The 15,592-nt window shown below is 27.8% G+C and overlaps 1 protein-coding gene across 1 annotated transcript in view; it reads left to right on the forward strand.

Moving 5' to 3' along the window:
* The window catches only part of LOC107455914 (uncharacterized), a 33,429-nt gene that overhangs the window by 16,629 nt on the left and 1,208 nt on the right, over positions 1-15,592 (forward strand). The window contains exons 4-6 of the mRNA XM_043047646.2: positions 1,138-1,307; positions 8,140-8,308; positions 10,297-10,388. Coding sequence (XP_042903580.1) covers positions 1,138-1,307; positions 8,140-8,308; positions 10,297-10,388 — 431 coding nt within the window. The remainder of the gene's footprint in view (positions 1-1,137; positions 1,308-8,139; positions 8,309-10,296; positions 10,389-15,592) is intronic.

Genomic DNA, 15,592 nt, shown 5'->3' on the forward strand with positions numbered 1-15,592 from the left:
ATTTTTAAAAAACTGTAAATAACTACAAAGTAAATTTTGAAACTATTTGACTATTTATGCTTGCTTTTTAAAAGGTACAGCATGACCTAAATACTATAAAGTGGGGAATTATATAAGCCTAAGAATTTTGAAATAGTGGTGGATAAAAATCTACTAAATTGAATTTATTGAACCAAGAATCACAATTGTTAAACTACCACTTTAAAATATATATTTGCTGTCAGGAGCAAGTTGGTATCTCTATATATTTAATTCTTGAATAAATAAGTGTCATAGCTTGCAATCCTATGTAAATGATAAATATCAATAAAACGATTTTTTTTCTTACCTCTCACATTGTTATTTGCAATTCTCGATTATATTAGAGTGTGAAAAATTATAGCAGCATAATATACAACGGCACTCGAATTATCTCGAGTGTGCAGTGCACAGTTTGACCTGTTTAGCTCGCTCGAATTAACTCGAGAGCACAAGTTAAGGGGTTAATTTTCAAAAGAGATTAAAATATATTTTAAAATATTATAATTTTAAAGTACAGTCCTTTTCAAAAATCTGAGCACACCCCTGGTTATCCAGAAATTTCAGAGGACACTGTATCATTCAAAATTAGATTTATTGGTCTCATTTTAAAAATAATAATTGTTAATGTAAAGGATTAAAAAAATAAGTATTTTATTTTTATTTATACATAATCATTGATGAAATTCGCGTTCATCAGGAAACCCATCCTTGGTTTTGATAAGAACTTTTCCTGATCAATTTTGCCAAAGTTCGATTATGTGACCCCAGCAACTTTGAAGAGCTCACCACAGGTCTTCTGTGTTGAATAGCATCTGCTCACGCACATCCTTGTCTAGTTCATCCCACAAAAAGTTCGATCAGATCTGGAGTCTGTGGTGGCTACTCCGATTGAAAACAAAAAATTAAAATTTAGAACTCTCTGGCATTGTGCTTTTGTCCATTTTTCAATTTTTTTGCAAGTGTACTTTTTTATCACAGTTCAAAAAATTGGATTCTTTACTGCAAACTCGCATTGTCAGCCGATCTTCTGTTTGTAAATTTCTTGAAAAACATGATTGTGCTCACACTTTTGAGAAAGACCGTAAATAAATACCTATTTCTTCTACAATCTTTCAGGTTCCTTGCTTAGTTTAGCTTTGTACGAAGTTCATATTAAAGAAGAAAACAAGTTCAAGAAATTTGTCTCAATTGTATCATCGTGTTCTTGTTTAAGTTACTTTTTAAGTTATATTTTGATATGTGCCTATCCTTTTAAGATTACGCAGCATTCAAACAAGTACGAATGGGTAAGTATGAAATTAAAATATTGTCTACATAAAGAGTTAATCAAATCTACAATGGTTAAATTCAAAGTCTTTTTGTTCTCTTTTTTCTATTTATCTACAATTTTTTTTTAAATGAGTGAGTTAATTTTTGTATCTTTTATCACGTTGAGCGTTGCGTCAGCCATCGGTGGCTGACACTTTCCATTTAGGACCCGTCAGAAACCAGTGGCTGACACTGAAATTACATTTAGACCGCGTCAACCACCGGTGGCTGACGCTAACCTTTCACATAGGCCGCGGAAAGCAGCTGGCTGGTAGCGTATAACATGATATAGAACTATAAAATTTACACTCTTTTAATGAATTGCAGAAAATGTATTCAAAATTTGCTTAATTATTGTGATTCTTGGTTTAATAAATTCAATTTAGTAGATTTTTATCCACCACTATTTTTGAACAATTCGTAGGCTTATATAATTCACCACTTTTGTCAAATATGTTACGATAAACCATCTAAAAAAATAGCAAATTTAGTTTGTAGTTATTTACAGTGGCCAGAAGGGCGAGTCATGTAAAATTAGCGTGGCGCTCAACGTGTTAACGGAACATCGCTGTTTGTATCCTAGATATAATATAAATAATGTAACATGCACAGATATATTTTCCTACGAAAAATAATGTGTAGAGATTTTCACAACTATTTAAATATATTAATATTTGATTGACTTTTATCACAACTTTTGAAAACATTTAAGGCCCTTAAATCCCTGTATATGTACGGGTTTGTGTACTCACTGCAAATTATGTCTTATAATGCCTAGACAAGACATATAGAAGAAGAGATAGCAAAAAGTTGATTATGGCAGATTAAAGAGGCATCCTGGTTTATGGTAGGCTTGAATCCTTCCATAACCCGGGATGCACAAAGTTGATAAAGGCAGATTAAAGAGGCATCCTGGTTTATGGTAGGCTTAAATCCTACCAAAACCCGGGATGCACAAAGTTGATAAAGGCAGATTAAAGAGGCATCCTGGGTTACGGTAGGCTTGAATCCTACCAAAGCCCGGGATGAGCAGTATCGAGCTAAGCCTACGCATTACATATGCTTCTTAACTTTTACATTTTATTTATTTCATAAATTTATAATTATTTTTATTTGTTCCAAATCCCGCTCTAATTCAATTAAATAAAATAAACTACGTCATTTTTATTTTATTTTATTTTATAAAAATTATTAATTCTAGCTATTAATAATTAATAGCTATTCTTTTCTTTTAACAATAAATGTAACCTATAACTTTTTATTCAATACAAACTTTATAGCTAGTTATAATTTAATGTCGTGACTAAATGAATATCGAAATCCATTTTTAATCGTACTTTCTTTAAGCTGCTTTATTTTTTTAACCACAGAAATGTTTTGGTTACATGGTTATATTAAATTCTAACGGTCTTTTGGTGATTGATGTGTAAGCCAGATTTTGATTTTAAAAATGTTGGAAGGCTTTGGATTTCCCTTTGCCCACTGAGGGCCAGAAGACCATGATCTTTGGCCAAAAGTCTAAAATTAAATTTTCAACAAAAATATGCGTAGGCAGTTTTAATATAGCCAAAATTAAGCATTCATAATCATTCCAAACATTATAGTTTACTTTTTGAACCGACGAGAGTACAATGTAATGAAAAATATGTTTACAAAGTTTTTTTTTAAATGCAACTTTTAAATTTTTATTTCAGAAATATGTATAGGAATTTCACCTTACTGTTACATTTTCATCAGAGTAATTAGTCTGAAATTATAGTACAATTTTTCAATTTGTTGGATTCGTTAATACTCTTGACAAACTTATAGTTTATATCTTATCATTTGACATTTTACAATGTTTGAATGACTTTCGAAACTTAGTTCCAAAAAGTTCCACGAGGTAATTAGCTAAACTTCTTTTTGCTATCTTCTTTGATGTTTCTTCTTTCGAAAAAACCTGCCCCATTTTGCCCATATAGCAAAGGTGGACTAAATATACCGAAAAACAAAAATTTTGTTTCTTTTTCATGTTTTTGCGCTTTTTTGTAATATTACTTCGGAATTATAATTTGCTTTTTATATCTAATGTAAAATTACGAAAATTATTATATTTTCATCGCTATATTTAATTATTTAAACGTACTTATTTTTTTTTTATTTTTGCTCGCCATATTTCAGCAGACATTTTGTTTTTAGGGTATTTTTAGTGTATTTTAAAATTTCAACTATGGATTCAATTTACCTGCACATAGAAACATTTAAATAAAAAAAAATAAAAAAACTTTGAAACAAATTTCAAGGAAATACTAATTTCGGCCACGAAACCTTGGATGTTGACCCACTGCGTGGCCTTGCAGTCCAACCGTTGAAAATGTGAAAAAGTATTTAAAAAAATAATATCGTTTGATCTGTCTAAAGTGAAAAGGTAGTGAAAAGTTACTACTGATAAAAATGTCTAGTGAAAAGGTACTACTGATGAAAATGTGAAGATGCTCATACTCGAGTTGTCAAATTTAAAGTTATGAAGAATAATTATTAGGAAAGTGTTTCCTTGTGATGGCACCATCAATGGAAGTTTTCCTTTTACTCAAATAGAGATGGAAAAAATTATAATAACTTTTTATTTTATTTGCAACTAAAGAGGACTGGTACATCCGACTATCGACATGGCTCAACAATTTTATGCAGGTTGCATATGTTCATGTAATAATAAATAAATAAAATAAGCATATGCGGGCATGTGTGCTTGTAATATGAATGGATTTTAAACACTTATTAAGTTGAAGAAAAGACAGCACAGACTATAGGCGGATTATCACAAATATATATTCAATATACATCCAAATACAACAAACAAACAAACAAATATATATATATATATATATATATATATATATATATATATATATATATATATATATATATATATATATATATATATATATATATATATATATATATATATATATATATATATATATATATATATATATATATATATATATATATATATATATATATATATATATATATATATATATATATATATATATATATATATATATATATATATATATATATATATATATATATATATATATATATATATATATATATATATATATATATATATATATATATATATATATATATATATATATATATATATATATATATATATATATATATATATATATATATATATATATATATATATATATATATATATATATATATATATATATATATATATATATATATATATATATATATATATATATATATATATATATATATATATATATATATATATATATATATATATATATATATATATATATATATATATATATATATATATATATATATATATATATATATATATATATATATATATATATATATATATATATATATATATATATATATATATATATATATATATATATATATATATATATATATATATATATATATATATATATATATATATATATATATATATATATATATATATATATATATATATATATATATATATATATATATATATATATATATATATATATATATATATATATATATATATATATATATATATATATATATATATATATATATATATATATATATATATATATATATATATATATATATATATATATATATATATATATATATATATATATATATATATATATATATATATATATATATATATATATATATATATATATATATNAGTAAAAATAAGAAAGTGGTAGCAAATATATGTCTAAAAATTTGTTTAATTTTTGAATATGATTAGTTTGTCTTATTTACTTGTCTACCACTACAGATTCAATTCTCAAATATGTATGACAAATTCCTCTCAGTCACTTTTAAAATAGAATTTGGTTTCAAGCGCTCAAACTGTTCATTTTTTAAATAGTCTGCGCAGACTACTTATAAGAAACCGTGTGGAATCTTTCTGATGTAGCAGGTGATGGCCAAACACAAACAGTGAATTCTTTTTCAGTCACTTACTTCGCTTTATCAGCTATTATACCTTTTGATATTCTAGCTAATTTATATTTAAAAACTTTTTCCCAGTAAAATATCTCAAAAAGAACAAACTATTCAATAAAAAGAGAGAAATATCAACAAGTTTATGAAATAAAATGCACATGTTAGAAATATGCACATGAAAATTGCGAAATACATATTTTTGTCATACGATCGCCAAATAGCAGCCCTCCCTGAAATAGCAAAATAGTATCATCCGATACCACGTGATGAAGGCGGAGCCAAGTGCCAACTCCTGGTGAACGAACTATAGTTATTTACCGTGACCAGAAGGGCGAGTCACGTAAAATTAGCTTGGCGCTCAACGTGTTAACGGAACATTGCTGTTTGTATCCTAGATATAATATAAATAATATAATGTGCACAGATATATTTTCCTACGAAAAGTAATGTGTAGAGATTTTCACAACTATTTAAATGTATTAATATTTGATTAACTTTTAGCACGGCTTTTGAAAACTTTTAAGGCCCTTAAATCCAACTTACAAGTACTGGTTTGTGTACTCACTGCAAATTATGGCTTATAACACCTAGACAAGACATATAGAAGAAGCGATAGCACAAAGTTATAAAGGCAGATTGAAGAGGCACTTTGGTTTATGGTAGGCTTGAATCCTACCAAAACCCGGAATGCACAAAGGTGATAAAGGCAGATTGAAGAGGCACCCTGATTTATGGTAGGCTTGAATCCTACCAAAACCCGGGAAGAGCGGTGATGACTAAACCCACGCTTTACATGTACTTCTTAACTTTTAAATTTTATTTATTTCATAAACTCATAATTATTTTTATTTGTTCTAAATCCCGTTCTAATTAAATTAAATAAAATCAACTATTTAATTTTTATTTTATTTTATAAAAAGCAAATATAAATATTTCTATTCTTTTCTTTTAACAATAAATGTAACGTATAACTTTTTATTCAATACAAACTGTATAACTAATTATAATTTAATGTCGTGACAAAATGGTTATCGAAATCTATTTTTAATCGTACTTTCTTTAAGCTGCTTTATTTTTTTAACCACAAAATGATTTGTTTATATGGTTATATTAAATTCTAACGGTCTTTTGGTGATTAATGTGTAAGCCAGATTTTTATTTTAAAAATGTTGGAGGGCTTTGGATTTCCCATGGCCCACTGAGGGCCAGAAGACCATGATCTTTGGCCAAAAGTCAAAAATTAAATTTCCAACTAAAATATGTGTAGGCAGTTTAAATATAGCCCAAATTAAGTATTCATAATCATTCCAAACATTATAATTTACGTTTTGGACCGACGAGAGTACAATGTAATGAAAAATATGTTTTAAAAACATTTTTAAGTGTAACTTTTAAATTTTTATTTCAGAAATATATATAGGAATTTCACCTTACTGTTACATTTTTATCAGAGTAATTAGTCTGAAATTATAGTACAATTTTTCAATTTGTTGGATTAGTAAATACTTTTGACAAACTTATAGTTTATATCTTATCATTTGACATTTTACAATGTTTGAATGACTTTCGAAACTTAGTTCCAAAAAGTTCCACAAGGTAATTAGCTAAACTTTTTTTTGTTGTCTTCTGTGATATTTCTTCTTTCGAAAAAACCTGCCCCATTTTTCCCGTATTGCAAATGTGGACTAAATATACCGAAAAACAAAAATTATGTTTTTTTTTATGTTTTCGCGTTATTTTGTAATATTACTTCGGAAATATAATTTGCTTTTCATATTTAATATGAAATTACGAAAATTATTATATTTTCATCGCTATATTTAATTATTTAAACGTACCATATTACTTTTTTTTATTTTTGCTCATCATATTTCAGCAGCCATTTTGTTTTTAGGGTATTTTTAGTGTATTTCAAGATTTCAACTATGAATTCAATTTACCTGCACATAAAAATCCCTAAGTAAGAAACCCCAAATTTTGAAACAAATTTTATCGAAATACTAATTTCGGCCACGAAACCTTGGATGCTGGTCCACTGTGTGGCCTTGCAGTTCAAACGTTGAAAATGTGAAAAAGTATTTAAAAAAATAATTTCGTTCGATCTGTCTTTCTAGTGAAAAGGTACTACTGATAAAAATGTGAAGATGCTCATACTAGAGCCGTCAAATTTAAAGTTATGAAGAATAATTAATAGGAAAGTGTTTCTTTGTGATGGCGCCATCAATGGAGTACTTCCTTTTACGGAAATATCGATGGAAAAAAATTATAATAACTTATCATTTTCATTGCAACTAAAGAGGGCTGGTACATCCCACTATCCATATGGCAACCTGCATATGTTATTACATGTACATATGCAGGTTGCATATGTACATGTAATAATAAATAAATAAAATAAACATATGCGGGCATGTGTGCTTGTAATATAATGGATTTTGAACACTTATCAAGTTGAAGAATGACAGCGCAAACTATAGACGGATTAACACAAATACATATCCAAGATTACGGTCTGTTAGCTACACGCTACAGACCACTTACCCGATCGAAGAGACAACTCAACCATGGAAGTTCACGTCCAATACATATTGGTTTTTAGTACTGTCGTATAATTTCTTATTTTGAAGGAAACCGTAATGATTCAAATATATCAAAGTATAAATATCCACCACAGAAATAAATTCATAATAAAATAATTTAGCTACTTTTCCCCCCTGAACATCACCATCCTGTTATCTGACCTAGAGTTACCATATAAAAACGATCGCTTGAAGTACATAATTTATTCTATGTAGTTTATAGAACTATGTGTTCTTCTAGGTGTTTGCAATACTAATAGGACACATGTCTGGAGCGCTATTGGCTTTAAGTAGTTGCATTATTTTCGTCATATCTCAAGCTATACTTTATTGGGATGTAAAAGGATCTAAAAAAACACTTCTAAATCGCCAGAGCCTAGCATTCTTTGTTTTACCAACATGCTTGTTAGGTAAGGAGACGAGGTTTGTTCATACAGTAATGTGCTGGTAGCATACATACAGGGATTGGTTAAAAATATGGAAACATTTCTATTCTACCTCTATGTAAAGATTTTTTCCTTTTTCCAGCACATGTTATGAAAGATTTCTCATGTCGAGTTGGCGCGATTTGAAAGATCGTGCTTGAAGCTTTCAGAAAGGGTGTCTTTTATGCCCATACAAAATTTGCATCGGCCAAAATGAGAATAGAAGTATAAAGCTTCCTTTCCTTTTCCGTACAACAACAATTACAAAAATACTCTATTATAAATATTGCAATCTTAAAGGAAGATTTAAAGGTTGCTGATATTAACAATAAAAGGAAGTTAATTACTTCCTCTCCTCATTTTGGTTGTTGCCCATTTTGCATAGGTAAAAATGACACATTTCTAAAAGCTAAAAACATGATCTTTCAAATTGTGCCAACAGTTTTGCCATNTATATTATATATATAAATTGAATTATATATATAGATATATTAAATTTTTTTTACTTCTAATAACAGAAATTTTGAAATTTTTGTTATTGTGATTGTATAATTTTTTTTACTGCATTTCCTTTGTTTTGAATTTTTTGCGGTATTTATATTAGATAGCTTTTTAATTATTGTGGTTAAGAGAGGCCTTTAAATTGCAACTCTCATTTTGGTCGATGCAAGCCTTGCATGGGTAAATAGGACACCATTTCTAAAAGCTTCATGCATGATCTGTCACATTGTGCTAACGGTTTGGTCATGTAAAACCTGCCAAAATATTTGCTGATAAAAGAATAGTGTTTCCTAGAATAAGTGTAGGAGTGCTTCTATATTTTTTCCATCACCTTTACATTTTAATGGGGTAAAGATTTCTAATATGAGACACTATTTTAAAATTACATACTTATACTTACTTAAAAAATCATTATTGTTTTATCAAATATACTTGTGACTGGTGTAAATCATTAAAAAATGGCCACTTTTTAAAAATTTAAATGCACTCAAGTCAGAAAAATTAGAATGGGTATTCAAGTATGAGATAGTCAAAGTAATATTAATTAACATAATAAATACATAAGCATAATAAATGAGTTAGCCACTATTGCTATAATTTTGAACTATAATTTTTTTCTAAGGCAATTCTATGTTAGAAAGGAATATTTAAAGCATGAAAAAGTATTGACTCTCGTTTGACGAAAAAATAATGAAATTCATTGAAAAACACTCATCAAAGGAAATTTTTTCAAACACTATACATGCTCACACCAATCAGCCAATAGAAAACTTTAGTTTTCTCACTGTCGTCTTTACACAATCATCGCATAAGTTATAGGTTATTTTTGGTCTAGTCTCTTTCAACTAAAACAGGGGCAAATTTCCTGTATTGTGCAAAATACGAAATTCTTTTAAGGATTTAAAGTGAACAATCACAAACCACAAAAAAAATAATAAAATAAAAATTCATAATAAAAAAGAAGTATTTTAATTTTAACAAAGTTATGCCAGGACTGAAGAATTCAAAGCTGTTTTCCGATTTCCTAATTTCAAATGCATTTTTTCTTGAAAAAATTGTTCACAGTTGACTAAGCTCGAAAGAAAAAACTTTTACCAATCGACTTAAAATTTTAACTATATATTTAAACTACATTCTTTTCTGGTATACGAAGATTTTCTTCTAATTTTTATAACCTATATATTTCTTATAAACAATTTTTTATTTGTTTTTTCAGAGAATTTTCCATTACAAAAAAAGTACCATTCTTTTCAAAATCAATATGTCAAAAAAAAACTTCGTATTGTGTAGTTCTTCGGTTGTATAATTATAAAAAAAAAATTGTTTCTTCAGATGTGTTTTGAAATTGAATAAAGTTATAAAGGACCACATCATTTAGGTGCTGGTGTTTAATTTTACCTTAATATTGTAAATAATGTACATATTTAGCCTAAAGAGTAGAATATTAATTGTTCATTTATTCAATTCTTTAGGGGTATCTGCACTTATTACAGTAGGCATAGAAGAACTCTGTAACAATGATGGCCGACATATGGAAGATATTAATTATCAATTGCCTACAAAGGTAAGTTTATGTAGTCTAACTTTATCTTCTACGATTCTGTGTATAGAGCGTGAATAAAACAGCTCATCCTGAATAACTTTTGATCTAATGATCGGATTTTCACGTTCTAGGACTCAATCTTAATGGCTCAAAGGGGGGACTTCAAACATGCTAATCAACTAATCCTGACGATATTTTAAAGTGCGAAATCAGGCACGAAAACGCACTTTCTCTCACTAAACATACCCTCTTTTCAATTGATTTAGGTTTCTTACCCGCAAAATATAGGGGATAGTCGCAATCTGGGAAATATAGTCCCCATAGTTTGGTCAGGAAAGCGATCCAAAGTTTGTACCCCTTCATGTTAATTTTACTTTTTGTGTATTTCGCCATATCTCGGAAAATTTTTAAGCAAATTGAAACTTTTTTGCACTAAATAATAAAATTTGTTTATCCAAAAATAATTTCAATCAAAAAATAGATGTAGTAAATATTTATTATTATTTTTTTTTATAAAATAATAGTCAAAAAGAATTTTAATTGTAAGGAATACAATTTTCACATCATCTTAAAGTATTTAATTTTACATGGCAGAGTACAAAATTAGAGCGGAATACAAATAGTTTCTGAAAAATAAAATTTTAATTATACCACATTTTTAAAATTCCATTTCTCAGGAACTATTTAACCTTCTTCGCCCAAATTTTGTATTTCGCCGTGTAAGTTAACATGCCTTAAAATGATGTAAAAAATTGTATACCTCAAAATTCAAAATGTTTTCGACCAATATTATTAAATAATAAAAAAATATTATAAATATTAACTAAATTTATAAAATAACTATTTTTTGCATGAAATTATCTTTGGATGAAAGAATTTTATAATTGTTTGGGAAAATTTTTCAATTCGCTTAAAAAATTTTCCAAATATGATGAAATACGCAAAAAATAAAATTAACGTTAAAGGGTCCAAAATTTTAGATCGCTGTCCTGAAAAAAGTATAAGGACCATATTTCCCTGATTGCAGTATCTTAAGGGGTCAGAAATTTGAATCCGTTGAAAAAAAGGCATTGCTTATTTAGAAAAAGTACGTTTTTGTGTCTGGTTTCGTAGCTTAAAATATCACGTGTTCTAATTAATTAGCATATTTAACGTCACCCTCTCGAACCATTAAGAATGAGACCTAGAACGTGCAGATCCGATCATTAGATCAAAAGTTATTCAGGGTGATTCATTTTTTTAGGGCTGTTTGACGAAGACTGCTGTTAACGCGTGAAGTGTTGTTTTTTGCTCATAATATGCTATTTTCATACTGTTGTGAGTTTGCTACAGTTACTCATTACTGTTAAATTAAGTTCAGCCTATCTTTAACCAGCGATCTCTATGTTTATTTTGAAAATGAATATGAAGAAAGGTTTAAGTTTTGAGAAAATGAAAAGCATTCGTGGTCCAATTTTTTAATATTTAAAATCTTTCTCCAATGCTCTATTATCTGGCTTCATAAATTTTTTTTAAGTGTTAATGAAACATTGATTTTGATAATTTTCATCTAGATTGAAAAATGTCACCAAATTGGAACTCTTAAAAATAGTATAGTAATTTTTAAAATATCTTACTTATCTTTCCGTTCTAAGGGCCAGATATATCTTCACGGCACGATGGCATTTATAGTTGAAAATTATAACTTTGCTTTAAGTGCAAGGCTCTTAAACAGTGGCTTTTTTTTTTATCTTCTTTGGTGAAAGAACTTTCAAAAACCATGTTAAAGCTATTTCTGGAGAAAACTACTTTAAAGAAGTAAAAAAGAATTCATTTCACTTTTTGGGAAAGTTCATAATTTTTATTGCTTCTGTTCTTTACAAGTACACTATTATAAAACTGCAATAAAATGCATGTTTGATATATTTTCTAAAGATCACTGCTTGAACTTGGTTTAAATGAAAGTGATTTTAGGGTTCATACGCACTTGAAAGAAATTAAAATCTGGTTTCCATTTTGTGATAAAGCTGAAAGTTTTTAATATAAGCTTCCACTATCGAATTTAAATTTCGTATCCTCCACCTTTGGATCTACATATACTTATACTTTGAGAAGATAAAATATGCTGGAAGAAGATGCATACGTAAAAATATTTAAAAAAAAAATTTTTATATTACTATAAAGATGCCAACTTGCTCCACTTGGTAAAAAGTATTTTTTAGTGCTAGCGAAATAAAAGTTATTTTTAGTTTAGTATTTTTCAATTTAAGTAATTTTCCGAAATTACATATAAAAAATTCAAAGTATCGGTTGAAATGATATTTTATTACAGTTATCTTAAGTCTTAAGGAGGCACTTTTGAAGAGTGGGCGTAATTATCTCTATTCTACAAGTTTTACTATTTTTTTCGCTACCAATTTATTAAAATTCTTGCCGAAAGCACGCATTCCTGTTACTTCCATTTTGTTTCGCTGCGTATGAACTCTGTTATTAGGTTTAGAAAATGAATTATTTATAATTGTTTCGTAAACAAAACCAAATATTCTCATATAGTCCCACAGTGAACTGACCGTAAGTCACTGTTCCCAGTAGAATGTCGAAGTAATGCATCACTTGCTGCGGTCCTTGTGAGGGTGGGTGACTACTTTGANTGACGAATTATAAAATAAAATATGTTTCCAAACTGTGTAACTATTTTAAGAATGGAAAAAACGAATAAGTTTTTTAAAAAAATTATATCATTTTTGAAGTAATTATCACCGCTTCTCATTTTTAAGAAGGAAGTGGAATGAAAAGAAACGAACGATTTAATATACAGAGGAAATAAAACTATGATGTTAACAACTTCAGAAAAATTTAAAACTCTTTCATTATTAGTTTAGATATTCGTGGGATTTTCAAAAAAAAAAATTTCTAAAAAATAAATAAATAAACGAAATGAAGGATAATTGTCTAGAAAGCATTTATCTTCCAAAAATTACGTCATTAGGGTTGAACTCTTATGTCACATACTTTTGTTTCTTTAGTCAAGAAATAATACACTAATACATTCTTGTAGGTACTGTATCTCGAGAAAAGAAACAAAGTATATTTTTACAGATTTAACCAAGCGTTAGGTATTTATTTTTAAAAAATCTGTAAATATGTTAGAAACTGTAAGAAAATATTGGAAAAGGTGGAAGACAAGTAAGCAAAAGAGCAAAAACTATTTTTTTCCATAATTGTTCGTTTGCTGTAAATTCAGAAAAGTCGCATTAAACATTGAATGAAAAATCAAAAAAATAAACAAAAGCTAGTAATCGATTTGAGAAATACATTAGCTTAATTTTTTTCTACATTTCAATGTACTTATGCAAAAAAAATAATTAAAGATAAAAAAAGACTTAGTTAATTTAACAAAAGACGATGTTAGAAGAAGAATTTTTCTTTTTAATATCTATATTTCTGAATTCTGATGTTTGTTTTATTTTCTTTACAATATTACGAATTTTAGATTAAATGCTTATTGCTAAATTACATTAATTGACATGACTTAACTTTAATGTTTACCGACATTATTGGATTTAGAATTATAACTTTAAAACTGAGTATAATCTATCAGTTTTATTACCTTATTTATGACCGTAATAAATTAAAAAGTAAAAATAAGTTTTTAATTGGGTAGAAGGAAATAATTGCTAAGATTCTCCCGCTTCCTTGTGCAAAAAGAAAGTGAAATAGAAACATCAATATAATCAAATTCAGCAGTGTGAAGTAGAGCATATGAATCATACATTTGGATGCAATATTTAACAGCTGTATGATAAAGAAACATCGGTCAAAAGGTTGGAATTTTTTTTCTTCTCGTAAGCATTTTATTGACTTTTAGTTCATTTCGAAAATTGCATAAATAAGTCTACTGCTGATACAGTATTCATAATATTCCCATGTGTGAGTGGATATGGTTAAAATATGTTTATGGTAATAGTATGAGTAATATGATAATAATATGGTAAAAGAGTGTGGTTGCGGTAGTAATATGAATATGGTAATAGAGTATGGTTATGGTAATCGTATGAGTAACATGATATTGATATTGCTATAGAGTAGGTTATTATAATAGTTTGAGTAGTATAATAGAGTATGGTTATGGTAATAGTACAAGTAGTATGATAATAGTATAGTTATAAAGAAAAGTAATAGTAATAGTTTGAGTAATAAGATAATAGTTTATTAATAAAGTATGGTTATGGCAATAATATGAGTATTATGGTAATGGTAATTGCATGAGCATGGTTATGGTAATTGCATGAGTAGTAAGGTTATAGAGTATGAGTAGTATGATAATAATTTGAGTTGTTTGGTGATAGTATGGTAATAGAGTATGATTATGGTAATAGTATGAGGTGCGCGTAATGATGTAAATAGATAGAAATGTCTATGCTGTCCATGCATGAAAACTATCTAAACTGGCTGTTTCATTATGATTTTGGTTGTCAATAAAACATGTCTCTTACGCACCTAGAAAAAATTAATAACTGGTATCAAATTTGCTTTAAAGAAAATGAACTTCTTAATATTAGCTTCCACTATCGAATTTAAATTTCATATCCTCCACCTTTGGATCTACATTTACTTAGAGAAGATAATATATGCTGGTAGATACATACATAAAAAAAATTTTTAAAAAATCTATTTTTATATTACTATAAAGATGCCAACTTGCTGCTCTAGGTAAAAAGTATTTTTTAGTGCAAGCGAAATAAAAGTTATTTTTATGTTATTATTTTTTAGTTTAAGTAATTTAACCACTACATATCAAAAATCCAAAGTATCACTTGAAATGGTATTTTATTACAATTATCTTAAGGAGACACTTTTCAAGAGTGGGCGCAATTATCTCTATTCTACAAGTTTTACTATTTTTTTTCGTTACCAATTTATTAAAGTTTTTGCCGAAAGCACGCATCCCTGTTACTTCCATTTTGTTTCGCTGCGTATGAACTCTGTTATTAGGTTTAGAAAACGAATTTTTTTATAATTGTTTCATAAACAAAACCAAATATTCCCATATAGTGCCACAGTAAACTGATCGTAAGTCACAGTTCCCAGTAGAACATCGAAGTAAAGCATCACTTGCTGCGGTCCTTGTGAGGGTGGGTGACTACTTTGATCAGGCTATGAAAGGACTGAGGGTGTGTGGTATTGGTCTTCATTTAACTACTATTCCACTGTAAAGAGCTCGACATCGTGTGAAGGTCTTCGGC

This window comes from Parasteatoda tepidariorum, chromosome X2 (genome assembly GCF_043381705.1).
Source record: "Parasteatoda tepidariorum isolate YZ-2023 chromosome X2, CAS_Ptep_4.0, whole genome shotgun sequence".
NCBI lineage: Eukaryota > Metazoa > Arthropoda > Arachnida > Araneae > Theridiidae > Parasteatoda > Parasteatoda tepidariorum.